A 26,619-nucleotide genomic window follows, 5' to 3' on the forward strand; every position below is an offset into this window, starting at 1 on the left:
ACTGATTTGCTTGTTTCTCCTCCAAGGAGAGGCAGCACTCACACCCACATTTGGGATCCACATCTTCCCTTGGAGCACTGCCCTTCCCTCCCTCCTCGGACCATTCCTCTCAACCACCCTAAAAACGGGATAAAATCCCCCGGTTTTTGGGTAAAACCAGCACAATTATGGGCAAAAGCTCCCAGATTTTACCTTCCTGGTGGGTTTTTACACACCTGCCACCAAAAAGCCACCACTGGCAGACAGGGATAAAAGAAGGGAGCCATAAAGCCGTGAAAAGTTTAAAGACATTTATTTAAAATACGATTTATAAAACGTTTTCTTTCCGGCGCACGTTTTTTTGGGGGGCGGAAACACGCGGTACCGCGTCCATGCTCCCCCTCCTCGGGATGAAGGCGCTTCCCACAGGAACGCCGCCGAGCCCTGCCCGCGGGCGGGACGTGTCCTGGGCACCGTGTACTGGGCACCGCGTCCCGGCACCGGGACGCAGCAGGAAAGGGCAGCCGAGAGAAGGGGATTTCAGTGCTGGAAGAGGGGATTTTGGTGCCGGAGGTGGAATTTCGGTGCCAGACACGGAGGAGGCAGCAATGTGACGCCGACCAGCCGCATCAGAAATCCGGTGGATTTGGGAGGTTTTTGGCTATTCGATGCTATTTTTAGGAATAATTAAGGAAAGGCGCAGTGACTACGGTTATTGCTGACGTCCTTCTCCCTCCCGCCCCCTTCTGGAGCTCATCCCGGCCCCCAGCCTGAGAGGGATGAGTGAGATCCCCCAAAAGTCAGCAGAATTCTAGGGGGAATCCCACCCCACCCAGAACCAGCTGCGAGGAGCTCATTAAGGTTCCGGCGGATGACTTGGATACACAGGTAGTTTCTATTTTTCCGTTTCTGTGGGATTTCAGCCTCATTTCCACACAAGGCTTTTCGTGCACATCAAGATTGGCTTGTTCCCCCTCAGACCTACTGAAGGCAGCACCCAAGCAGGAATCCATCAGGAACCACCTGGATTTCCAGGTCCTGGCCCCTCCAGGAAGAGCATTTAGTGTTCATCCAATCCCTTGATATCGAGTGATCCTCAGCTTCATCCAGGGGGGAACATCTCCATTCCCGGGGAGCAGCAGCCTCCCCATCCTCCTTGCGGAAGCCAGAGCAGGACAATCCCTTCCCTGAAGCCTCGCTGCCTCCAGGGAGACGGAGAGATCATGCAGGCTTTCTCCAGGGCTGGTCTGGATCCCGGTTCTGCCACTAAGGGAGAGCTCGTACCGTCCCTGCACCGCCAGGGCCAGACTCTCGGGATATCCCACTGCCCGACGTCATGGCCGGAGCCTCTCCTCCTCATCTCCTGAATTCTTCACCGCCTGGCCCTCCGTGGCCAGACAGCAGGCATTTTCATGGGGTCACTCTGCATTCCCTTCTCCCCAAATACAAAAGAACCCAAAAAATGATGTATTTTAAGCTTTTCCTCAAAGCCAGCAGGGAATCGGAGCCAAGCTTTAACAGGAGCAAGATGTGAACTGGGTCCCATTCTGAGGTATCTGGGGGTATCCAGGAGTTCGCTTCCATGGCAGTAGAAATGCAAAGGGAGAAGCACGAGCTTGTCATCCTCAAGCCATCACATTCATAGAAATCCATTGAAATTCCCTTCAGAACACTCAGCTACCTCTCTGGATTCAAACAAATGGCTCAAATCCTTCCCATGCACTCCACCAATCCAAGATACAGAAAGCAAACAGAAAACAAACAGAAAACCAAATAAAGAACTTAAAATCCTTGGAAACAGAACTCGTTCTGGAAGTGATGAGGACAACATGCGCGGTGGCTGGGGAGGCTTCCCATCTTTTTTTTTTTTTTTTTTTTTTTTTCTTTCCTTAAATGCCAGGTTTCGAGTACAACAGACGTTATTGCTGGCGCTCACTCCAACCCGAGCGGGACACGCACAACTCCCTGTGCCCGGCCAAGTCCGGCACGGCCCCTTGTGTCCCCCTGGCCGTGGGGACAGCCCTGCTGGGATCGCCGCTCACAGTGGGTGGAGAGGGGAGGTCACAGTGCGTGGGGCTGAAGGTCACAGTGGGCAGAGCAAAAGGGTCACAGTGCAATTCACCCCGGGAGGTCCCCTGGCCCGGGTCCGTGTGTCCGTGCCGGCAGAACGGCGCCTCCGCCTCTATCTGCGCTGCTTGAAGCCCTGTGAGCCATCAGGGCCCAGCGGCTGCCGGATCACATTGTTGGGCTGCCTCGTGTCCTCGGGCTGCGAGATCCTCGGCCTGCGGGGACAGAGGCGTTGCAGTTAACGTGTCGAGATAGACACGGCTGCTATCACCACCAGCCTTTTAGTAACAAGCTCTACAAACTTCTCTTAACAAACTTCTTTCCTTGCAACTCTCCCTCCTTCTTTCATAGACCTCTCTCAAGTAACTCTGACTCATTTTCTTATAGGCAACTTCACACAGCACTGACTCCTTTCATTCTGCTCAACTGGCTAAACCCAAGCTGTCCCTTTCCTGGCTGCCTAACCCTGACTATCCCTCACACAACATCTTCTTACCTTATCTGTCCCTTGCATGACCACATGTCCCTTACCTCCTCACAGCACAGCCAGCAGACTCCAGCCTGAACTGCAGCAGACTCTTGGTCTCAAGCTCCAACTCGAACTGCAACTGCAGACTGCCTGGGTGTGGTGGCCAGCTAACCTACCCTTTTATATCCTCCCAACTGATTGGAAAAATGCAGATATTTCCACTTCTTGGTAATCAGTACAGCAGCAAGTCATGGGGAAAGATTCCCTCCTGCACTATCCTTTCAGCTTAGCTCTCCATACAGAGGGGGCACAGCTGAGCCTGCGGGGACATGGGGAGAAGGGCTGGGGCTGCAGGGACACAGGAAGCAGAGGTGAGGGAATGAGGTGTGGAATTCTGAGTGCCTTTAGGAAACCCCTGCACCACAGGAATGCTGTCACATGCTCTGGGGTCCCCAGCACGGGAAGGACATGGAACAAGTCCAAAGCAGTCTGCCAAGGTGATCAGAGGGATGGAGCAGCTCTGCTGTGAGGAAAGGCTGAGGGAACTGGGATTGTTCAACCTAGAACAAAGACTCTCTGGGGTGACCTAACTGTGGCCTTCCAGTGCCTGAAGGGGCCAAAAGGAAAAATGGAGGGACTCTGGACAAAAGCTTGGAGGAATCAAGGTCAAGTGGGAATGGCTTCCCATTGCTAGGGGGCAAGGATGGATTGGATATATTGAGAAGGAATTCCTGCCCACACAGACGTGGCACCTGGGGACACATTTAGTGGGGAACACAGCAGCGCCAGTCAGTGGCTGGACTCTGTGATCCTGCAGGGCTTTTCCAGCCTCAATGATTCCATGCTTTATGGCCTTACCCAAGCACTTCCCCTCACTCCCACCTAACTGAGGCTCTGCCAACAGAGCCCTCCTCTCTCTGTGCTGGCCCCGCTGCACTCCCCAAGGAGCCCACCCCCACTAGTGCCAGGCAGGAATTCTCCAGGGGCCCACGGGGCTGCTCTCACCTGTCCAGGATGGGCTTCTCCTGCTCCTCCTCGGGGCTGGCACTGCCCAGGATGCGTTTCCTGGCCTCGGCGTACTCGGCCTCGCGCTGCGCCAGCGACTTGACAGGGAAGGCAGGGCGGCTGGCGGAGTGGGGGCTGCTGAGCACACCGTTGGTCGTGGGCCGCTTGAGGATGCGGATCTGGGGCGGAGGCCCCGTGGGAAGGCTGTCGTCCTGGATCACGATCGGCACTTTGGGAGGAGATTTGGACTTTCTGCTGCTGGGAAGAAAAATATGGGGTTGGTGCTTGTTCTCGACGGGGGTTTTCTGCACAGCACATGAATTCCTGTGATTAAGAACAGCCTGGAATAATTAAAGACCTCGTTGTAGCTGTAACTCTAAACTAGAGCAGAGGATTAGCTCGGAAAGGGATGGAAAATCAGTCCCTGCTCTGTTTGACACCATTAAACTGTACTGAAGGAAAGGGAACAGACACTGGGTAAAGTTTTAGCATTTCTTGTCAAAGATATTGGTACAAGCACCTTGATTTCATTCCCTGCAAGGATTTCTAGGGTTCCTCTCACCAGGATACCCAGCCTGTCACTCCAACCCTGCCATTTCACCCCTCAGAGCCAGCCTTGGCCCCAGCTCACCATATGAATGTTTTGTAGTCCCTTTTCTGCATGGAACTCCCAGAGGATAAATCCCATGCCTCTCTAATAAGCAAAGGGGAAAAAAACCCAACAACAAAGGACTTGTCACCACGGATTAAAAACATTTCTGGTAGCAGAAAATAACACAAAATAACACACCCCTGCCCAGAACCAAAGGAAGCAGGAAAAGAAATTCTCCCTGATGCAAAACACAGCGAGTCACTCCAGAGCCAGGAGCTGGGATTACCTGACTCACACATTTCTACCCGTGACTGCCTCTTTCCTACACGGCTTCCCCCAAGCTGGAGCTACATTCAGTCAGGAAGAGCTGGCTCTGAAAGCAAACCACTCTCAGAAGCTTTCTGCTGCCCTGCCGTGGCTCCAAAGGGCCACCTAGTGGCACGGAAACAGGTACTCCCTGATTCTCAACCCAGCACTCCCTGCTCAGTTTGAAGCTGTTTCCCCACTGCTCCTACTCCCCAGAACTTCAGCAGCCCAACAGCACCTCAGAAAATCAGGATTTTACCTTTCCTTCTGTGTGATCTTCAGCTTCTTTTCCAAACGTCTGTCTATTTCCTTGAAAAGGAGAGAAAATTAAACACATTAAGTTTTTAATAAAATGAAGACCAATCTCAGTTTGGAGGTCAGAGTTTGTTCTTGTCTGGGCACACATTTAATTTCACTCTTCCGAATACTAATCTATAAAGGGGGGAGGGAGTGTGTGATTCCATTTGAGGATGACTTGGGAATCAAGAGGTAGGAAAAAGAAAAGCCACCATGGATAAGCCATGAGAAAAGTAAAACAACCACGAGTATTTTGCTGTACCCAGGAGCACACCCACAGGAGGCCATGGATCTGGCACATATTGCTTACTTTAACTTCAGCTGGTAAAAAAATACCTGTGAGGGTAAAACTCCATGGGATTCCACAGCAAGGTATTCCTGGACCCTGGCAGGGACCAGGCCAAGCCTGCCAGGCAGAGGAGCAGCAGCATCCAGGGCCGGGGCAATCTGCAGGCGCGATTCCAGGGGGGAGCTGAGCTCCGAGCTCACGGCCAGGGGCATGGGCAGGGCTGGCTGGCAGGGCCACATTCCTGCCAGAAGAAGGTCCTGCCCTGCCCCACACGAACACAGGGAGCCTCCCTGTGCTGCTCCCTGCCTTTCCACACGCTGCCATCGGCAGAGAGATGCATTAATCACTAACAGAGCCAGGTTTTGAGCATGCCAGCCCCTGCCCGAGGCTGGCATCCACCTCAGCAAAAGGTGCTCAGGTGTTGCAACTGGAGCAATTTCGCAGAGAAACTCGGCTGAGGAGGAGAATGAAGCCAGGTTTCAACTCTCCTGCAGGCGACCTGCTCTAACCCCACCGATATTTTTAGATCCTCACAACAGCTCTGTTAAAAGAGGCTCCGAAATAGCTTTTTGTGTTTGATGTAATCATCAAGAAAGCAGGGAAAGCACTACCTGAGAGTGTCCTAGTTTAGCCAGCTGATAACTGGCACTACAGAAGGAAATTCCAAACTTCTGGCAGGAGGCAGCTGCTCTTCTTTGAGGCCTGGCTGCTTCCCCACACTGCCAGCAGGAACCATAGCAGGCACAGCTCGGGAAAGGAACGGGTTTGGACAGAAACTCCCTGCCCTTATAAGCAGGAAGGAGCACAAGTCACGACAAGATGCCAAACCACAGTGTTGGCTGTTGGTCATATAGGCCATGGCAGCCTCCACCTAGAAGGGAATAAATCATTTCAGGTAGATAAAAGGTGGGTGGGAGGTTGAGTTTCCTACCCAACCCTGTCCTGGGAGGTAACAAAACCAGGCAGAGCTTCACAAAGCAGGTCTCAGCCAGAGCATCCTGCGGAGGGCAAACACCTACAGTTTCCTTCCTCTTCAAGGGGACTGGGAAGGGAGGAAAATCCCATTCCAGCACTGCTCAGGAGGGAGGAAAATGTGTATGACCTGCCTCCTGCCCTTGCAGAGAGGCACGGGAACAGGCAGCAGTGAGGATGGAGATGCTGTGGAGCAGCTGGTGGCAGACAATGGAAGCCAAACTGAGGGGAAGGGGTTGGCTCCTCACTGAACAAGCTCAGGGGACATCGTGGTCTTGAAACCACGTTTTAAGCCTCCAAGAGTTCACCACGGCTCCCAGGCCCTCCTGGAATACCCCCTATTAAATATCCCAGTGCATGAGGGAGATAGACAACAGGAAAATGGGGTAGAAGGGGGGAAAACACTCTGAGGAGCTTCTCAAATCATTTCACTCCAAGTCGATACAGGGTTGCTGAGCCCTCAGGTGGGACTGTGGGCATGGGGGTGCCACAAGTCACACAGCAGCCTGGGGAAGGCTCCGTCCTGCACTGCTGCTGGCTCTGAGGTGAGCCCCGGGGCTGCAGCCACAGTCCGAACATGGTACTGACTGGGAGATGCTGCTATTGCAGAGTGTCGTGTCCACCTCAGCACCTGAGGACAGGTGATTCATGTCATTGTCACTGAGCCCCAGGGCTGCCAGACAGCCCCACACGTTCTGGACACTCCAACCACAACCTGCAGCCTCCCCTGACAGAGGAAAAATGAAGCTCTTTACTCTGCTCAACAGGAAAATTTATTCCAAGGAATCCTTCTAAACCATCACAATTCCTTTACTGTTTCACTCCTTCTCACTCCAGAGCAGGTCACTTCCAGAAAAATTCTTGGTGTCTTTGTCTTCAAAGCCCCAAAATTCCCAGTGGTCTGGGAGCAAGAACATGGTCCTGGATCATAAAGCAATGCCAACACATTCAGCAGCTGCTCCGTGCTTGGGGAGCTCCTCACCAAGGATCACACGGGATCGTGGAGGTTGGAAAAGACCTTGGATCACTGAGTCCACCATTTGCTTTATCCCCACCTTTTCCCCAGCCCAGTGAGTGCCACATCCAGGCCTTCCTTGGACATCTCCAGGGATGGGCACTCCAAACCTCCTTGGGCAGCCCCTGACAAGGCCTGACCACCCTTTCATGAGGAAATTCCTCCTGATGTAAAACCTGAGCCTCTCCTGGCCTAACTTGAGGCCGTTCCCTCTCCTCCTGTCCCTGCTCCCTGGGAGCAGAGCCCAACCCCCCTGGCTGTCCCCTCCTGTCAGGGAGTTGTGCAGAGCCAGAAAGTCCTTCCTGAGCCTCCTTTTCTCCAGGCTGAGCCCCCTTCCAGCTCCCTCAGCCTCTCCTGATGCTCCAGTCCTTTCCCAACTCCGTTCCCTGCCCTGGACACGCTCCAGCCTCTGAGGTCCCTGACCCCACAAGAGTCCCAGGATTGGAGGTGCCTCAGCAGAGGGGACAGGCCCTGTGCCCAGACCAGGCTGGCACAAGGAGCAAAGCCAGAAGCAGCTAAAATATTCCCTAAATTCAGCCTCAGCAGCTGATGGAAGCACTGTGCTCTCTGTGGAACATGAGGCTTCCTCCCCATGTAGGGATCTTGGCAGAATAACATAAACCAACCATTCACACCAAACATACACAACTCCCTCCCACCCATCCCTACAACTGTCAGTCCTGCAGGATCCATGGAATTCCTGGCACTGCTGAGAGGATTCCAGCTGCCTCCAGACATCCACTGAACTTTTGTGTAGAAAAAGTCTCCCTTTGTTATTAAATAGATAGCCAAAAGTAGCTCCCCACCTCACACACCTCTCGGTGTGTCAGAAACGGTGTTTTCTTTTAAACACAGGAACTGACTCCACATTTTCCAAGAAGCTCAGTGTTCATTACTAGGATGTTTGGAATTGTAGGAATGGAACACCACGTGCAGAGACAGCCCCAGCCCTGAGCAGCCTCACAGCTCGTGACAGCGATCACTGCACCAATTTAAAAGCAGAATCACCTTGGCACTGCTCGTTTTTAATTAAAATCAAATCCCTGCTGCTGCTCCGCACGGATCCATCCGTCTGCTGATGTCATTCCCTCTCCTCTGCTGTGTCACGTTGTCACCGAGTGGGTAAGGAGATAAAATTAGGAGCTGACTTGGAGGGCAAGTGCCAGAGGCACTACAAGCACCACAGGCATGAGCTGTCTGCAGTGGCAGCTGGATTTGGCATCCGAGGACCTGGACAGGTCACTGTGGACAAACCTCAGGTATCCATCACCTGGAGGGCTCTTCCAGCTCCCCCTCCCAGACAAACTTATCTGTATCACCAAAAACTAAGCCTGGTTCAATTCCCTGTGCAAAACCCTCTACCCAAAGATTAGTAAGGAATCTCGCCCACCTATTTTTAGGGCTATTATTTGTAGATGCCAAACAGGACCCAAACAAACAGCCTGAAGGAGACTCTGTTCTCTGACATTTAGGCTGCATTTGTGGACGAGGACGTCATGGAAACTAAGCTCCAGCCCCATCACTGCCATCCTTCCTACCTCTAGCCCTGAGGAAAACAACAACAAGGATCCATAACTCCTCCTTGGAATGCAGACATGAACCCCAGGACACAAAGCTGCTGCTCAGATCCCGCATTCCCATGTCCTGGCATCCTAAAGAGCCACCCCAGCCATGAAGCTGATACCCTGGGAGCGTTCCTGGAGAGCTGGAGACCCTCAGCACCCCAGGAATGTGTCCTTCAGGAAGGGACAGTCCCACGGAGCCATGGGATGGAGGCACATCGCCAAGCAAAACCAGAATACGGCAAAGCACAGAGGGCCCAAGTCAGCCATGCTGCTGTTCAAAGAACCTTTTGGGAATAACTGCAATGCACTGGACATGTACAAAACACTAACCCCCATCCCTGCCAGCAGGGACTCTCCAAACACAAACACCAGCAGCTCCGAGCTCGGCTGAGCCAGGGAAGGAATAACAGGATAACCCCTGGCTGGATTTTATCCCAAGTTCAGTGAGTGACCACAACTGAAGGTGTGAGGAGGGCAGAGTATAAATCACTTACATTGGGTGGGTATTTCCCCCCTCTTCCAGCAAAATTCCTGTGCAGAAATCTAGGGGACATCCCTGCTGGAGCACAGGGCTCTCCTGGACCTCTGCTCACATTCCAAAGCTCTGGAAAACCACTAAACTACATCCTCTGCTGTATTTGCTCCCAGCACAACCTTCTACCCCTTCTCACTCCAGTAACATGGAATGCCAAACTCCAGAACGAGCGAATTAGGCTGGACCTGGATCCTCCCAAAACCACGGCCTTGTCTGCTCATTACAGCACCACTGGATGCTCTGGCAAACTCCAAAGCCTGGTTAATGTTCCTTTCTTTAGGAAATAAAAACAAACTTTAAGATCTGAGATCACCAGAGCTGTTGATGAGGACCTGAACCTGGAAATGCTTCCCCAAAACACCATCAGGAAACAGCAGACGTGGGCAGTCCCTGATCTCCTCATTATCCACCCATTTCTCTCCTCCAAAGAAAAATTAATCTATTAATTACTGCAACATTCCAGTTCCTGAGGCTACTGGCAATCAATCTGCTGCATTAATTGGTTCTCCCAGTTGCTCAGCCACACTCAGGCCTGGCGGTGCCTGGCCCAGGACAGCCCCAGGTGTTTCTGTGTGCCTGGGTAGATCCTGCTCCTGGGCACCAGGGCATTGACAAACAGGACACAGAGTGGTTTTGAGAAGAAGCCTGGCAGTGCCAGGCATTCCCAGCACGGATCTTTATGGGTGGGAGAAGCACTTGGGAGGGCAGCAGCTCCTTCTTCCCTTGCTGCAACATCCCCAAACCAACCCTCACTTCCCACTGTTCATTCCCAACCTCCAAACTTCCCATTTCTTAACCAAAAACCTCCCTCTGCCCAAGCAACACCGAGCAGCAGAAACAGAAACTTCCATTCCCAGTTTCAAGACTTTTTTGGACCCGTTACAGCACCTAAAGCAAACGCTGGGTGAAAGTTTGCCCAAAATCTTTTTCGTGTGCGAACTCCAAATCCATCCTGGATTCATCACAGCAGATGGCAGCAGGAGAGGGGGGATTCTGCCCCTCTGCCCCCACTCAGGTGAGACCCCACCTGCAGAGCTGCCCCAGCCCTGGGGCCCAGCACAGGCAGGAGCTGGAGCTGCTGGAGCCAGGCCAGAGGAGGTTGCAGGGTGATCAGAGGGATGGAGCAGCTCCACTGGCACGAAAGGCTGGGAGAGCTGGGAATGTTCACCTGGAGAAGAAAAGCTCCAGGGAGAGTCAGAGCCCCTTCAAGGGCCTGAAGGGGCTCCAGAAGAGCTGAGGAGGGACCAGGGACAAGGGATGGATGGACTGGACACAGGGAATGGCTTCCCACTGCCAGAGGCAGGCTCAGATGGGATATCGGGAAAGAATTCCTCCCTGTGAGGGTGGGGAGGCACAGGGTGCCCAGAAAAGCTGTGGCTGCCCCTGGATCCCTGGAAGTGTCCAAGGCCAGGCTGGACAGGGCTTGGAGCAGCCTGGACAGCGGAAGGTGTCCCTGCTCACGGCAGGAGGTGGAATGGGATGAGCTTTAAGGTCCCTCCAACCCAAACCATTCTGGGATTCCATGACCCTCATAGCCTGACACCAGTTTTCCTCATGGACACGGCTCCTGCACACCTCAGCCTCGTTACTGTGGCCTCTGACCGCAGCAGTCATTAGCAGAAGGAGGTCACAGTGTCACACTCCAAAATATTTCCCTTCTGACTCTGCTGGACTTCAATCCCATTCAGCAGCTCCAAGTGAGAGGAGGTGAAACCTTCAGATCCAGTGACCTGGAGCCTTTGCTGGCAGGTGGCACACGCTCCACTCTCACAGGTTCGTTTAGGTGACAGACAGGAGACATTCTGCCACCTCAGGTGACCTCCCTGAGTGCTGTGACACAAGCAGGGGACAACCCCCTGCCCCCAGGCCAGGACAAGGTCCATTCCCAGCCTTTGGCTGCTCCCATCCTCCTGGAGCAGCCGATGATCGGGACAAGGGGCAGCTTTTCCCTTCCTGAGGGGACTGGTGAGGCACAGCTGGGATCACTGGGTGCCACTGGGGAGGCTGGAAGCAGAAGCTGGGAGCTCAATCTGCAAACTAGAGGGGGAAAAAGACACACAAGGTAATTCTATTATTTTTTTAACCTGTTTTGGATTGCCAGAGCAATGTTTGACCTGCAGAGAACCAGGGAACATCCTGAGCTGGAAGGGACACACAGGGATCAGAGTCCTGCCCCTGGCCCTCCACAGACACCTCAACAATCCCACCCTGTCCAAACGCTCCTGAAGCTCTGGCAACCTTGGGGCCGTGCCCATCCCCTGGGGAGCCTGGGCAGTGCCCAGAACCCTCTGAGGGTGCCTTTCCTGATCTCCAACCCAAACCTCCCCTGGCACAGCTCCAGCCATTCCCTGGGTCCTGTCCCTACTCACAGGGCAGAAATCAGAGCTGTCTCTCCTCTTGGGATGAAGCTGAAAGAAATTCTGACCCGAACGAAATTATTTAAGACTCTGACACACTCAAATTTTTGTTGGCAAAGGAATAACCAACGAATCCATCTGTCAAGCTGAGGATCACCCATGGATACACTCCAGTTTTGGAGCCTAGCTTCCCATCTAACAGTTAATTATTAGTTTAACCCAGTAAACAGAACTGAGTGTCACCAACTGACCTCTCATTTGTGTTTTCCAGCTGGGCCACACAACGCAACAGAAGAACAAACCAGAAATTAAGCCCCATTAGTGTGTTCTGAGCCAGATTGGCCTTTGAAGCCCTTTCCATCCTTACCCCTAACTCAGACACTCACACGTTACGCACGCCCTGGTTTTCCATCTGTAACTCCTGGACAAGCAAAACCTCATCATTCCACGGACATTACAGGGCTCTAATTAGACACCAGGGAGGTGACAGGGATCCAGAGGCCCCACCGAGCTCCACTGCACCCTGTGGCCCTGGGACAGGGGACACTGCCAGAGCAGAGGGCACCTGCCTGCCATGGTCACCCAGGGGTGGCACATTCCCATGGAGCTGCTCCGTTTCTGGGGCAATTCTGATGGCATAAGACCAAGACAAATGGAAGCTGCGTTAAACACCTAAACAACCACAAGTGTATTTGTTTTACAGCTCCTTGAGTGATCGAACTGAAACAGAAGAGCTGTGTTGGATTTTTGGGGGTTTTCTTCAACCTAATGAGGTTTTCCTAGTGCATGATTTGGGAGAGCTGCAAAAGAGAAATTAAGTGAATTCTAATTAGGAAGCCACAGGATCTCTGCTCAGCCCAGAGCTGCCCCTTGCTGACAAACCTTCTTTAAAGCCTTGAGCAGAAGTCCTCAGCCTCACCAAAAACTACAAACGAAAAGCCTCAGAATTAAAAATCTGATGCATTTGCTTTCCCAAGGAACACCCTGTGGACGGAGTATTAAAAATTTACATGCTGGGACACAGGTAATGTATCCCATAAAACCCACTACAGATCTCCTGCTATGTCTTCACTGCTCCCTCATGTGCTGAAGAGTCTAAAAAACTCAGGTTCTCAGCAGTGGGAAGTATCAGCATCACAGAATCACAGATGGTTTGGGCTGGAAGGGACCTTAAAGCCCACCCAGTCCCATCCCCTGCCATGGGCAGGGACACCTTCCACAGTTCTAGGCTGCTCCAAGCCCCGTCCAGCCTGGCCTTGGATACTGCCAGGGATCCAGGGGCAGTCACAGCTCAAGGCACCCTGTGCCAGGGTCTCACCCCCCTCACAGGGAGGAATTCCTTCCCAGTATCCCAGCTAACCCTGCCCATTCCCTCTTGTCCTGGCACTGTCAGAACAGGATGTGTTTGAAGCTGCTCCTTGGTGTGTCTGTTCTGTTGCAGTCTCCTCCTGAGCACCAAGCATGACTGCCAAGCTTGTGCCTTTATGCTGGGATCCATCTTGTGCTGCCTTGGATGGAAGAAAATCACAGAACCATGGAATATCCTCAGCTGGAAGGGAGCCACAGGGATCAGAGTTCTGCCCCTGCACAGATACCCCATCCCACCCTGTCCAAAGGCTCCTGGAGCTCTGGCAGCCTCGGGCCATGCCCATTACCTGGGGAGCTTGGGCAGTGCCCAGCACCTTCTGGGGAAGAGCTTTTCCTGATCTCCAGCCTTTCTCTCAGTCCTGTCCCTGCTCACAGAGCAGAGATCAGAGCTGTCCCTCAGGAGGAGCTGCAATCACTGTCAGTGCTACAGCAGAGCCTCCTCCTGCCCTCATTGCTCTTTCCCCACCCGCTGCCTCCTCTAGCTGTGACTTTGCGACACCTGAATGTCCTCAGCTGCACCAGCATCCATCAGGACCACAAGAATCATGGGGCAAGCACAGGCTGGGCTCTCCTGCGCTCCATCCTGCTCAGTATCGTCCTTCTTGTAGGCACCACCAGGGCTCCTTCCTGACAGGCACAAAGAGAAATCCCCTTCCCGACCCTCAGGGATGGCCCAGGGCAGCTCCTGCCCACTGCCCCACCCTGCACAGGCAGCTCACTTCTCACACCCGTCCAACTGCTCCCACAGACATCCAGAGCCCAACAACTGCAACAGCAGCTGCTCCTCCTGCCAGACCTACAGGGAGCAGCTGAAGGAGCTGGGAAAGGGGTTCAGCCTGGAGAAAAGGAGGCTCAGGAAGGACTTTCTGGCTCTGCACAACTCCCTGACAGGAGGGGACAGCCGGGGAAGGGTCGGGCTCTGCTCCCAGGGAACAGGGACAGGAGGAGAGGGAACGGCCTCAAGCTAGGCCAGGAGAGGCTCAGGTTGTACATCAGGAGGAATTTCCCCATGGAAAGGGTGGTCAGGCCTTGGCAGGGGCTGCCCAGGGAGGTTTGGAGTGCCCATCCCTGGAGATGTCCAAGGAAGGCCTGGACACTGGCCTGGTGGCACTCGCTGGGCTGGGGACAAGGTGGGCATCGGGCACAGCTTGGAATCGAGGTCCTGGAGGGTTTTTCCAACCTCAAGGATTGTGTGGTTCCCAGGGAACCTCCCTGCTCAGCAACACAAGCAGCAGTGAGGTTATGAAAATGAATTCCCAGCAGTTTGGATTGGAAAAGGGTGCTAGAAAGGACAAGTGACAGGGATTTCTCCTTCTAAGGAAAAGCACCTGAGAGGTACCAGCAGAAAGGACAAACTGGGAAGACGCTCCATGGCAGGATTGGAGCAGTGGGACCATTTTAAACCATTACTCAAGTCCACAGTCATCGGCTCACGAGGCCCAGCCGTGTCCCTTCATGGAGCGGTTTCGGGAGCACTGGAATTAACTCCAATGCTGGGCACGAGGCTCCCACTGGGAACAGCCCCCCGGCCTTGGCAGAACTGGCTCCGCTGCCAGCCTGGCACTGGCCCCTCTCGGGCGTTGAGTTACAGGCTCTATTTTGCTCCCCTGGCTCTGGCCAGGTGTAACCCAATCCCTTGCCCACAATCCTGTTCAGGCTCCTCGCCGAGATCCTGTCCGGAGGTCCTTCTGCCCTCTGATCCTCAACGACCCCGAGGAACTGATTAAAAGCAGAGTTTGCGTGGCGGAGTTTCCTCTCCCTGCGAATACCCCGCAGAGCACCCGCCCACACTCCTGCTAAAAAAGTCACTGTATTTGCAAGCACACGCAAATCCTCGGGGTCTCTCAGTATGACAGACACGATGCCAATTCCAGCTCGTGAGCCGCTGTTAAAACAGGGGCCCGGCTCCGCGGGGCCAGACTAGGACTGCCCCCGTTCTGCCCGAGTGAAGGAGCACGTTCCGACCAAGGGGAAAGGCCTTTGGGTGTGCGCCCGCAGCCCCCGCGCTGTCTCCAGAGCCCCGCCAGGGTCACGGCTACGCTGGGCACGCATATTTTGGCTTTGCTCGCCGCCCTTCCCCCTCCTACTTCACGCCCCCCCGGCAACCGGAGCTTGGTGCGGGGCTGGGCCGCGACCCCGCTGAGCCCCCGCTGCCGCCCCAGCCGCAGCCCCGCCGGGCCGAGGGGTTTTGGACACCGAGGAGCACACGAGGGGTCGGAGGACAGGCAGGCAGCTGCTCCAAGGAGGGACCTGAAGGGGAATTGAAGAACTGGCGAACAGCGGGGCAGGGGGCGGCCCGCAACCTCCCGAGCCGAGAGAGGCTGCGGTCCCTTTAAGAGGCCTAGCAGCGCAGCGGGGTCGCCGCACCGCCGGACGCGTCCCGCCGCCTCCTCAGGAAGAGCCGCGCCGCCCGCCCGCGCCCCCCCCGGCACCCCGGGCCCGCCGCGCCGCCCCGTGCCGCCGCCCTCACCCCGCTGTCGGCCGCCTCCTCCCAGCTCTCTGCGACCTCCTCATCTTCCATTTTAATTCCCGTCCGCCGCCGGGCCCGCGCCCCGCGCATGCGCGCGCCGCCCGCCGGCCCGCGCCCGGCAACGCACGCGCAGCGCGCGGAAAGGGCGGGAAGCGACGGCGGGGGCACGGAGCTTCAGCGCCCCCTGGCGGCCGGGAGGACCGGACTCAGGGCAGGTGTTTCAGTATTGAAGAGTTTTCCCTTAATTTTTGAGGTGTTTTTCCTTCATGTTGGGGCGTTTACTCTTAATTTTTGGGCATTTTTCTGTTTGTTTTCCCTTAATTTTGGGGTCCCTTCTCTTAGTTTTAGGGTGTTTTCTCTTAATTTTGAGGCGTTGTTCCCTTAAATTTTGAGGTGTTTTCCCTTAGTTTGGGCGTGCTCTCCCACAATTTTCAGGAATTTTGCCTTAATTTTGAGGCGTTTTTCCTTGATGTTGGGGTGCTTTCTCTTAATTTCGGGGTCTTTTTTCTGTTTGTTCTCCTATACTTCTGTTTTTCCTTAATTTTGGGGTCTCTTCTCTTAGTTTTAGGGTGTTTTCTCTTAATTTTGGGGCGGTTTTCCCTAATTTTGGGTTATTGGACAAATTTCTCCCCAAATTTAGGCTATTTCAGCCACCAATCCAACCTCTGCTCCCTCCTACAGACATCCAGGTGTCCGTGTGTCCTTCCATCCTCCAATTTGTGCCTCTTCATTTAAGCCCAAAGCTACTCTTACGGAGCTCTAGCCTTCAGAAACATCAGAAATTCTCCAAGACCCCATAACTTCTTAAAACCTTGCTCATTTATATCCAAGACATTCACCACTTCAATGTTCTTTGAGCTCCAAGCCCATACAAAGGTTTTTGTGGTCGGATTTGCATTTCCTTTTGCCGACTCAAAAATTAACTGCCCCTTCAGCATCCTAAAAAAAAAAAATCGCTTTCACACAGGGAGTTAAAGAACCTGCCCTTAAATCCTAAAATTGCTTCCAAATTCCCACCCAAGAGCCAGAGTTTGCCGGCAGATGGCGACTGGATTCCCAGAAACATCACAATAAAACTCCAGCTAAAATAAATCCTGATCCCTGTGGTCTGCCCTGACCCTGTCCCGCTCCTCTGCCAAGTCCAAAATTTGGGCAGGGAACCTCCGGACACCCCCCCTAGGTGGATTCTGGGGAGCTGTTTATCCAAGGTGGAAGTGTTGGAGGGGATTTAGGGGTTGTGCAGTGCTCCTAGGACGTTAAATCCTTGCATTTCAACTCTTCTGGCAGTTCAGCGGGGTGGGAATGCTGTCCACGGAGAAGTTGCAGCAGCCTGGGGTTGTTCCTGTCCATCCTCTGGGATTTTTTCAAAAGGCAACAGGAACCGAGTTTTCCAGCAGCCAGTGTCTGGCATGGTTGGCTCGATCCCTTCCAGCGTTCCAGCAGCGTTCCCTTGGACGTTTCCTTCCATCCTGCTGTAAAAAAATCCCCCTCCCAGCCATGTGTACCTCGAGCATCCAAAAAACCCGGCGGGAGCCGTTGGGAATGCAGCACTGATGGCTGTGTCACATCCCAAGGGTACTCACCTGGTGAGGGACAAACCCCAGGTGTGTCCCCAGGTTATCCCAGCCCTGCACAAAGCACCTGGGACACATCCCATGGCTCCTCCCCGGCAATCCCGGCTCTCTCTAAGCCGTCTGGAGCATCCCCTCGAGCAGGGCGCGGGCCCGGCATACTAAGCAGGCTCCTCTATGTGGGATGCGGGTCTGTGGGAGACAGACAGGATAGCCGCGATTACCTTTTCCCTGGAGAATCATGTCCTCACACAACCCGGCAGCGGGACCTGATGCCAAAAGCCCCGCACAGGGATGTTCCCCCGTGGAATGGGTTCCACTCCCTCCTTTCCTCACCTCCATGGGCAGAGGGGCACCACAACCCTCCAGCAACCGGTCACATCCCGCCTCCCTACTGAGCCCTCAGAGGCTCCAGCTCTCTGAGGGATACGCAGGAACATGGCAGGGCTGCAGCAGGCGCTGAGGGTCACCTCTACGGGCAGAGCAGCTGCCCGTGCCCCAGCTGCGCGGGGCTGTGGATGAGAAACCGGGAAGGAGAGGAGAGGGAGCAGGACGGGGAACAGCCTCCGCCTCAACGCCGACCTCACCAGCATGGCAGCCTCGCCCGCCCGCCTCTACCAACATGGCGGCCTCCACGCTGCACCGCGAAGCTAATACTTGACCTTCCCATCATGGCGCCACTATAGCGCCGCCCTATTCCCGCCCGCTCATTATGTGAGGTCTGGGGTGGTCCCGCGCCTGCGCAGTGCGCGGCCGGCGCGGCCGGGGCAGCGGCGGGAGGGCGGGGAGGGAAGATGGCGGCGCCGGTCGGAGCCGTCACCGGGGCGACGCAGCGGACCCGCCGCCCGCAGCCCTGAGGACCCGGCCCGGCCCGGCTCGGCTCGGCTCGGCTCGGCCCGGCCCGGCCCGGCCCGGCGGCAGGTGAGAGTGGCGCCGCGGTGCGGCTTCCCCGGGCGGAGCCCTTCCCTGGGGAGCTGGGCGGCGGGACGGGCCCCTCGGGGCGGGACAGGCCTGGTGTGGAGGGGACCACATTTGAGGGTGGACGGAGCCCCTGTTCTAGCCTCTCACAGCGTTTTGGGGCGGTCGCTGCGGAGGGCAGAGCCCACAGAGATTGTAGCCCCTTCTGGGTGGGGTGAAGCCCCTTCCCAGCTCCGGGGTGCGAGGGGAAGGTGGCTCCACGGGCTCCCTCAGGGCGGGAAGAAAGCAAAGCCTGCCCCCCTGAAAGCCGTGTTGCCCCCTAAAAAATCTGTTTCCCCTCTGAAAGGCGTATTTCCATCCCAAAAAGCCAAGCGTCGCCCCCGAAAGCAATGTTTCTTCTCCAGAATGCCACGTTTCTTCCCCTAAAATCCATGTTTCCCCCCAAAAAAGACATTTCCCCAAAGACCTTGTGTTTCCCCAGAAAAGCTGTGAGTTCTCCCTAAAAGCCATGTTTCCCCAGAAAACCTCGTGTTTCCCTCAAAAAGCCACGATTCTCTCCTAAGACCTCTGTTTTCCTCCCTAAAAGCTGTGTTTTCCCCAAATAACCATGTTTTCCCCCTAAAAGCCATGCTTCCTCCCCAAGCTCCATCCTTCCCTCGAAAAAGCCATATCCCCTCCCCCCGCAAAAAACAAACAAACAAAAAAAACACCGTTTTTCCCCTAAAAGCCTCGTTTCCCCGTTTCCCCAAAATTCAGCGCTGGCATCGGGGGCAGCGCCAAGGCACAGGCTGACAGTGCCGGCGCTGGGGGGAAACGGCGTTTTCTGGGGTGAGATACGGCTTTCAGGGGGAGAACATGGCTCTTTGGGGAGGAAACAGCTTTTGTGGGGAGAAACATGGCTTTTTTGGGGGGAAATACGGTTTTTGGGAGGGGCGGGGAACACGGCTCTTTGAAGGGCAGACATGGCTGAGGGGTGCTGTGGGCGCCCCCAAACCTCAGCTCGCGTTGGGGACGTGTGAAAACAAAGGTGAGGCTCAGTCTCCGCTTGTTCTCCGTGTGAATCCGCACCTCCCCTCGGTCCGCGTGTCCGTGTGTGTCAATCCCTTGATTTCAGTCCTGGAATCGCGGTGTGGGAGCAGCCGAGGTGCCCAGCTCCCCCGGGGGCTTTGGGGTGTCGCTCGCCATTGTCTCCGCTGCCGGTCTCCGCTCGGCGCTTTGGGAACGGCTTCATTTGGGATCGTGTTCTTGTCACGGTGGGGCTGGGCTGAGCAGCCGCTGCAGGGCTCGGCTGGAGCATTATCTCATCCTCCCGAGCCTCTCGGCTCTTCCAGTCGCGTTTTTCAGTCGGGTTTTCCAGTGGGGCAGGAGGAGCGGGAGCAGGGTCGGCGTGTCTCGCTGTTAATGACCTGAACTCCAGGGAATGCTCGGAGCAGGAACAAAAGGGAAGTCGGGAATGCTCGTCTGCAGAACGGGGATGGAAGATAACCCCGGGATCGCTGGGAATGTCGTTTGTGCTGGGATGGCTTTAATCATCCCTGGGAGTCGGCTCGGGTCAGCAGCTGGAACTCTTCCCCTTGGCTGAAAGAGATGGGAATTGCAGTGAATTCCCGTGGAGGAGCTGCTGACCTAAATCTGCACCCTGGCTGGGAAGGGGCCTTTCCCCCCACCTGTCCTTCAGGAGCGGGGCCTCCCAGGAAAGCCATGGCTCGGGGCGCGGTGCTGCGGTGTCCTGACCAAGTGCTTTATGTCACAACATAGCCCCGCAGCCGGGGCTCGGCCTTTCTGGAGATCAAAAGCCAGAGTGGGAGATATCCTCATTCCCACAGCCCTGCGTGTTCCCACCACCACCACCTCTCCTTCCTTTTCCTTATGCTGATGTCAGAGAAAGGCTGAAAACCGGGATTTTTGTCTTAGGTTGCTCCCCCTGGGCTTGGGCTTTCCTTGGTGCCACAAGTGGGAGAGAAGAGAGCAAAATCTTGGGCAGAATTCCAGCTATTTCATAGAATCCAGAAGGGTTTGGATTGGAAGGGCTTTACAGACCATCCCCTATCCCAGGTCTCTCCAACCTGGGACACTTTTTTCGAGGGCAGGGTGGTGCCTGTCTTGCACACTGTGTTGTTCCATCGTGTTGGATTCCATCCTGTTCTCCAGGAGCTCTGTGTCTCCGTGCTCAGGCAGCGGCAGAGCCACATCCCGTGGTTGTTTTGGCATGGCAGGGATGTTTGTGCATGCTTTTCCTGCTGTGCTCCCTGGAGTTTTCCTTGACAGGTGGCTCCACCCAGGCAGCATTGCCTTTCCAGGGTGACAGGTGAAGCTCTTGGATTCAGAAAGGCTCTGGATGGTTTTATCATTTTCTCTCGTGGGTTTTCACAGGCAGCTTGTATGATTTTAAATTTTCATTTGAGTTTACTTCAGCCTTTATTCCCTGGGACTCTGGTTTTCCCTGCGTTTGGCTGCAGGAGCAGCCCCTGAAAGAAGCTCACCTACAGGACACGTGTTCCTACCCTGCCTGGGCTTGGAATGAAGGTGGGGTTGGTTTATTCCCACTGCTGAACGTGTGTGACCTTTGATTTGGAGATTACAGCCACTGCGTCGGGCACCCTCTGGAGAGGTGTTTGCTCCCAGGGAGAGCTGGGGTGTGCTCCTCATCCCGTCCTTAATCCCAGGAAATGTAATGCATGCAGCAATCTGCACGTCTGCCAGGAGTGACAGCAGCGCAGGTTTGGAGTGGGAGCGCGGGATGGGCTGGTTGTGCATTCCCAGCACACGGCTGATCCATGGAGTTCTGTTCCCAGGGCTTCCCAGAGGCACTGGGTTTGGGCACAGCCCGCTTCCATCCCAGCCACTTCCACAGGATGTGAGCGAGGGCTGCTGGAAAAGGCTTCCCACTCTCTGTATAAACAGAGCTGTGCCTCCAAGGGAAGCGATTTTTCCCTGTGTGTTCCGTCAGGGCAGGCTTTGTTGGAAAACATCCATTCAGGATTTTCCTAAGGCTGGAGGTGGGTAAGCTTCGGGCTTTGACTTGGGAAAGGCAGCATCACCTGGAGATGGCTGTGGGGGCTTAAGGAAGGTGTTGGAGCTGGAGCCAGGCTCAGGTTTGGCCCAAATCCAGATAAAAGCTGGAAAGAAGCCTCTGGGAAGTGCTGGTGTGTTCCAGGGGTGTTTCTCCAGGTAGAGGCTCGTTCCAGAGCACGTTTCCTGCCCCTTGTGGTGCTGCCGGCATCTCTCCGGGCTGTCCCCAGCAGCATTCAAGCTGTGCTGCCAGGAGCAGCCAGCACAGCTTGTGATGGAGTTGGGAAATCCAGGTCAGAATTCCTTTTGAACTCGCCTGTGTCATTGCATCAAAGCAGAGCAGGGGTGACACATCCACGTGAAAATCGTGGCTCGTGTCAAGCAACCTGCAGGAATCAGGGCTCTTCCCATCAGGAATTTGCTGTTTCAGGAGCTGCTCTGGACTGTGTTCTCTCCCCTATTTCTATGGCAATCTTTAAATATTTATCTTTGCTTAGTGAACTCCCACTGCAACATCTGTGACTGAGAATTCTCGTTTTCTCCCCATGGGAAACGTGGATGCAGTTCAGGCACCAGCAATTGGCAATTCCGATGCACTGCATCTCTCCCTGGGTTCCAGACTCCTTTGGAAGCATTTCCCTGACTCATTTTGTCTTGTGCTTGTGCAAGTTTTTTCATAATTTGGGGTTTTGGAGGCTTAAGGTAAGTTGGCAGAGCTGCTTTTGTTTATTTGGAGCTTCTCTTTCCAGGCCAGGTTGGATGGAGCTTGGAGCAAATCTAGAAGGTGTCTCTGTCCCTGGCAGGGAATGGGATGATTTTTAAGGTCCTTTCTAACCCAAACCATTCGGTCATTCTGGCTCCTGTTAGGTTTCAGTGGGCAGAAGACCATCTCTGGTTTGAGGAGCGATTTGGGGTTTTTGGGTAAAAAGCAGCTCATAAACGTCAGAATCTCACTGTGAAGTTGGGGTGGCTGCAGGAAGCAGACTTCTCACATCAGGGAATCTGGGACAGATTAATCTTTCCAGCTGGGGTTTTGTCACTCTGGACAACCTGCAGTGTGATTTATTTGTGCTTTAAAAGAGACTCATGAACGCTTTGGGTGCTGTTGTCTTCACACTGAGCTTCCAGGGAAGGGGCTGCCCGTGGGAATCGCTGCCTTTTCTTGTCCCTCATGTCAGATGCACACTGGAGCTTTTTGCCACCTGCCCAAAACACCTGGAAGGAAAGATCCAGGTGCAGCTCCTCTGGAGCAGCATCCATTGTGGAATTACTGCGTTCAGTTCCTCTGAGCCTTTAATCCATCCTGCTCTTCCCAGCATTGGTGTTGGGCCGGGTGTTTTCTTTCCCAGTCCCAGCAGCTGCTGGGAATTCCTGAAACCTCCCAGACTTTGGGGTTTCTGCAGACACGGACTCATTGTGTCTCGGGAGGGGCACAGGGGATGTTCTAGCCTGCTCTGAACAGGATTCCTGGGTGCTCTGAGATCCCAGGGTTCCATAACATGTGATGATCAGGGATTTGCCCTGTTCTCCCGCTTGCAACAGTGCTGGTTAATGGTGATTGTTGAGGTGACAGGATGGTGGCAAAGGGACATCTTGGGGAGCTCGTTTTGGCATTGAATGGTAGAGATGAACTTAAAATTTGCATGATTTCCCTGACTTTTTGTTTGCTGATTAACATAATATGGATTTGACTGTGCTTTTTTGTTGTCTCTTTCTTAGTATTTGAAATTTAAGTCTCCATAAACAACCAGGCTTGAGGCATGGCACGAAGGATGGAAGGATAGGTCCTGCTTTCCTCATCCCCAGTATCCAGTGAATTGCCTTTCCCATTAGCTGAGGAATAAGAAAATCCTGTACAAAACAAGAAGAAATACTCTTATTTATTCCGCTCAAATGAGTGGAAACTGCAGCAAATCCTTCTCCAGCCCGTTGGGTGTGTCAGACTCATGAAATCTGTTTCAAATGCAATCTCTGGGTTGTATTTTCCTGTCCTGGCCCAGTTGTGGTTGGGGTTTGCCTAGTGGTTTGTGGGTGCTGTTCCCAGCCCCTCATACCTGTCTGTGCTGAGATTCCCTGTGGATTTAGTCCCATATCTCTGTCCTTTGAAGCCTGGGCTCCGAGGCCATGCAGAGCAATCCTTCCAGTTCTGTAATAATAACAGGGTTGCACTGCCACCACACCGGGGCCGGTCTGCACCTCAGATCCTTCCCTTCCCATCTGCTTTATTCCCTCAAAGATTGCAGGCAATCCTCTATTGCTCACTGCCTGCTGTTTGCTGGGAACTGGTTGGAATTTTTCCCCACTGAGGTGCTGGTTTGGGGAAGAAATGTGGAGGGGCAGCTCTGATTTCTGCTCTCTGTGACCAGGGACAGGATCCAGGGAAAGGCTGTAGCTGTGCCAGGGGGATTTAGGCTGGAGATCAGGAAAGGCTCTTCCCCAGAAGGTGCTGGGCACTGCCCAGGCTCCCCAGGGAATGGGCACGGTCCTGAGACTGCCAGAGCTCCAGGAGCGTTTGGACAGGGTGGGATTGTTGGGGTGTCTGTGGAGGGCCAGGGGCAGGACTCTGATCCCTGTGGGTCCCTTCCAGCTGAGGACATGCCCTGGTTCTGTGCAATGCCTTTAGCAGGAGTGGAACTCCAGGAGACCAGCTCCCAGCTCCACTGGCAGAGAATCGGCTCCCCGGGATTTTGAGCAAGGAATTGGGATACCTCAAGGTCAGTTCCATGGTAAAGCTGGTATTTCCTTCTTTCCCAGCCTCTGGCACTGCCCTTTGCCCACACCAGCATCTCACCATGGACTTTCAGGCTTGTAGGTTTTTCTCTCCATCCCCATTGCACAACTCAGCAAAAAGCTCCATAGTCTGAAATTTGCAGAGGCTGGTCTGCCTCTTCTAATTCACATTTCCAGCTAAGAAAGCCCAGCCATGAATTCCAGCAACTTTGGACTTAACACACTCCAGCACCTCTTTGACCCCCAAGGAGGTGCTTAATGCTATTTGCTTTTCAGGAATATCACACTTCACCTATTTAGGTTTTGATTAGGGCAGCAAAGAATCATGGAATGGTTTGGGTTGGAGAGACCTTAAAGCCCACCCAGTCCTATCCCCTGCCATGGGCAGGAACACCTTCCACTGTCCCAGGTTCCTCTAAGCCCTGTGCAGCCTGGCCTTGGACACCTGCGGGGATCCAGGGGCAGCCACAGGTCAGGGCACCCTGTGCCAGGGGCTGCCCACCCTCACAGGGAGGAATTTCTTCCCAATATCCCATCCAAACCTCCTCTCTCTCAGTGAGAAGCCATTCCCCCTTGTCAGCACCCCAGGCTCTGGTAAAAAGTCCCTTCCCCATGTTTCATGTCAGCTCCCTTCAGGTGTCTGTTTCCAGCTGTCTGCACGTCCCTCTGAACTCTGGAGAGGCAGCAGCTCAGGGCAGGGAGCTGGAAACATCTGCTCCCTGAATCCCAGTGCTTCAGAGGGTTTGTTAACCCCAGCTTCTCATGGCTTTTATTCCTTTACCTGCAAAATGGGGTTAACTGCTGGAATGTGTGAGGCTGGAATGTTTGAGGCTTTCAGGTTGTGTCTCCGTGGTCAGACCAGGTGTCTGTCTGTGATGGAAACTCCTTTTGTTCCACCTGAGAGAGGGAAAATAGCTTCCATATTGTTTTGCTGTGTTTAGCAAACAGATCTGCCTTTAAACCCCCTGTGTGTGATCCAGCCCTGCTCCTGGGCACTGCTTGGGATGGTTAATCCCTGTCTGGGAGCTTCCATCAAAGGCTTCACCTCGGGAATGGCAGGGATGGGCATGAAGGTGGAGCACAGATAGGTTTGATGTGAGACACAGCCAGGGGGCATCCCAAAAGCATCATTTGGGTGTGTGTGACACACTCCTGTGTCACAAGAGTTCAGATCAGGAAGGGAGGGCAATTTGTGGTGCTCATCCCTGACAATGTCCATGCGGGGTTGGTGGATATCCTGGTGTCCTGCTTGCTAACAAAAACATTGCATCAGCGCTGCTGCCAAGTCAGCAGTGCGTCTGAAAGCCCTGGGTATTGATTCAAATCGAACCTTGGCCAGCCAGGCTGCAATCAAACAGCTTTTTCCAGTATATCCTTCTCTTTTTATGGCTTGAAAGTCAATAGTCTTGAGCTCATCTCTGCTTTGGGTGCAGAATCTGGGGGCTGTTCATGACTTGTGTGTTTTTGTGGGGACAGGAAAGTTGTGGCTGTTGAATCTGGGCTGAAGAATAACTTCACTTATTGCAAAAATAAAATTGTTATCCTCTCCCCCCCAACTCCTCCTTTGCAACTGGGCTGGTCATGAGCCAGGTCTGCCCAGGTGGGCAAGAGGCCGATGGCCTCTGGCTGGTCCCAGGATGTGGCACTTGGGGACACGGTTTAGTGGGGACATGGTAATGCTGAGGGAACAATGGACTCGATGATCACGTAGGGTTTTTCCAGCCTTACCAATTCCATGATTCCTTGATGGATGTGTGAGTGCTGCCAAAGACCACCTCATGACGGAGAACCAGAGGTTGGAGCATGAGCACCCACAAGCAGGAAAACCCTGACCTTGACCTGGCTGTGCTTGAGTTCATTTTCCTGAAACTCCATCCTTCGTTCCCACGGTGAAACATTAAACCTGAGTTTTGCAGCAGTGTTGGACACTTGGTTATCCCAGTAGAGATTGCCTAGGTCCTGTGGACAGCACTGCAGTGAGGTGTGAATGCTGGTCATTCCCAGCCTCTGGAAGTGCTGATGGTTTCTGAAGGGAGTCGTATGTCCGGCACTTGATGGATTTTTGGAAACAAGGCTTACACCCTTTGCATTCCCTCTCACTGATTCCTGATCCTGCTGCCCCCCTCTGCCTGAATCAACAGGAGCAGGAAGGTCTCAAAGATCGTGCTCTAGGATCCAGTAGGTTCAGGGATAAATCCTTCCCTGGGAGGGTGGGGAGGCCCTGGCACAGGGTGCCCAAAGCAGCTGTGGCTGCCCCTGGATCCCTGGAAGTGTCCAAGGCCAGGTTGGAGGGGCTTGGAGCAGCCTGGAATAGTGGAAGATGTCCCTGCCTCTGAAACAAGATGAGCTTTAAGGTCCCTCCCAACTCAAACCATTCCATGATTCCACAATCCTCAGTTCCTCCAAGTTCCATAGACTGAAAAGGGAGTGGGAGCGTCCTCAGCAAAGGCAAGAGAGCTCAAAATCCGGGAGACAGAGGAGGAAGCGGCCGGATGCTCCCATCCCGAGCAGTGCAGGGGTAGGAAATGCCATCTTCCTGCTCCCCAGTTGCCTGTGGGGCTGCAGGAGCTGTAGGATGTGGATGAGCTCCGGGGCTCGCTTTTCCTGCGGGACACGTGGGGACCGCCAGGGCCAGTGCCCCGGGCAGCAGTGCTGGGAGACGCCCTCAGCATCCCTCCCTCCCTTTTGTTGTGCACAGAGCAGGCTTTAACAAAACAATCCCACAGGCCTCTAATGCAGCCCGCCAGAAAATCGGGAATTAAGGCATCCAATGTGTTTGGATGTTCTGTTAACAAACCCTCTCCTAATATATTTCCACATTTTTCATTTGATTATTCTGCCCGAGCAGATGGAACTGGACATTGGGCTGGATGGAAATCCAGAACTTGCAGAAGTTGTGTGTTCAGGCTGATTTTTCAGAGGAGCAGAAGTGGGCTGGATTTAGGTCAGTGGCCGTGTTTTCCTCACAGTTCCGTTATAAATTCCCTTCATTTGTGCAGATGAACCAATTTCAGTGACTTTGGGAGGTCTCAGGTGTTGTAGAACTCAGGGAATGCTGTGACATTCTCACATTTGGAGGCTGTCCTTCAAACAATTATCCAC

At 54.1% G+C, this 26,619-nt stretch overlaps 2 protein-coding genes across 6 annotated transcripts in view; one reads left to right on the forward strand and one right to left on the reverse strand.

Annotated features, from left to right (window-relative positions):
- Positions 1-276: 276 nt before the first annotated feature.
- On the reverse strand, positions 277-17,433 carry SZRD1 (SUZ RNA binding domain containing 1). 4 transcript variants are annotated; one of them, XM_088178847.1, is made up of 5 exons: positions 17,194-17,433; positions 16,870-17,049; positions 4,678-4,727; positions 3,521-3,775; positions 277-2,261 (listed from the first exon to the last, which is right to left on the reverse strand). In XM_088178847.1, exons 2-5 carry the CDS (start codon positions 16,936-16,938, stop codon positions 2,162-2,164), a joined length of 474 nt encoding a protein of 157 aa, XP_088034973.1. In that variant the 5' UTR covers positions 16,939-17,049; positions 17,194-17,433; the 3' UTR covers positions 277-2,161. The 4 variants fall into 4 exon arrangements, with proteins under 4 accessions (XP_088034973.1, XP_088034972.1, XP_014743922.2 ...); XM_088178846.1 differs by having other exon boundaries at positions 3,521-3,778; XM_014888436.2 differs by lacking the exons at positions 16,870-17,049; positions 17,194-17,433 and adding an exon at positions 15,287-15,422 and having other exon boundaries at positions 3,521-3,778.
- A 187-nt stretch (positions 17,434-17,620) lies between these two features.
- Positions 17,621-26,619, forward strand: part of FBXO42 (F-box protein 42) — a 44,672-nt gene continuing 35,673 nt past the window's right edge. Inside the window, exon 1 of one of the 2 annotated variants that reach the window (XM_088178848.1) lies at positions 17,621-17,778. The gene's annotated coding sequence lies outside the window, so the exon portion shown is untranslated. Of the gene's footprint in view, positions 17,779-23,321; positions 23,502-26,619 lie in introns of those variants that run through there. The other variant, XM_088178849.1, reaches the window with a different exon arrangement.

Source organism: Sturnus vulgaris, chromosome 25 (genome assembly GCF_052056855.1).
Source record: "Sturnus vulgaris isolate bStuVul1 chromosome 25, bStuVul1.hap1, whole genome shotgun sequence".
In the NCBI taxonomy this organism is placed as follows: domain Eukaryota; kingdom Metazoa; phylum Chordata; class Aves; order Passeriformes; family Sturnidae; genus Sturnus; species Sturnus vulgaris.

Excerpts from the sequence above, each read along its gene's own strand:
- SZRD1 (XM_014888436.2), bottom strand. The coding sequence starts at position 15,376 with ATGCGCGGGGCGCGGGCCCGGCGGCGGACGGGAATTAAAATGGAAGAT. Across the intron at positions 3,779-4,677 it reads AAGATCACACAGAAGGAAAG|CAGCAGAAAGTCCAAATCTC; the intron begins GTAAAATCCTGA and ends TTTTCTTCCCAG. Across the intron at positions 2,262-3,520 it reads GAGAAGCCCATCCTGGACAG|GCCGAGGATCTCGCAGCCCG; the intron begins GTGAGAGCAGCC and ends CTGTCCCCGCAG.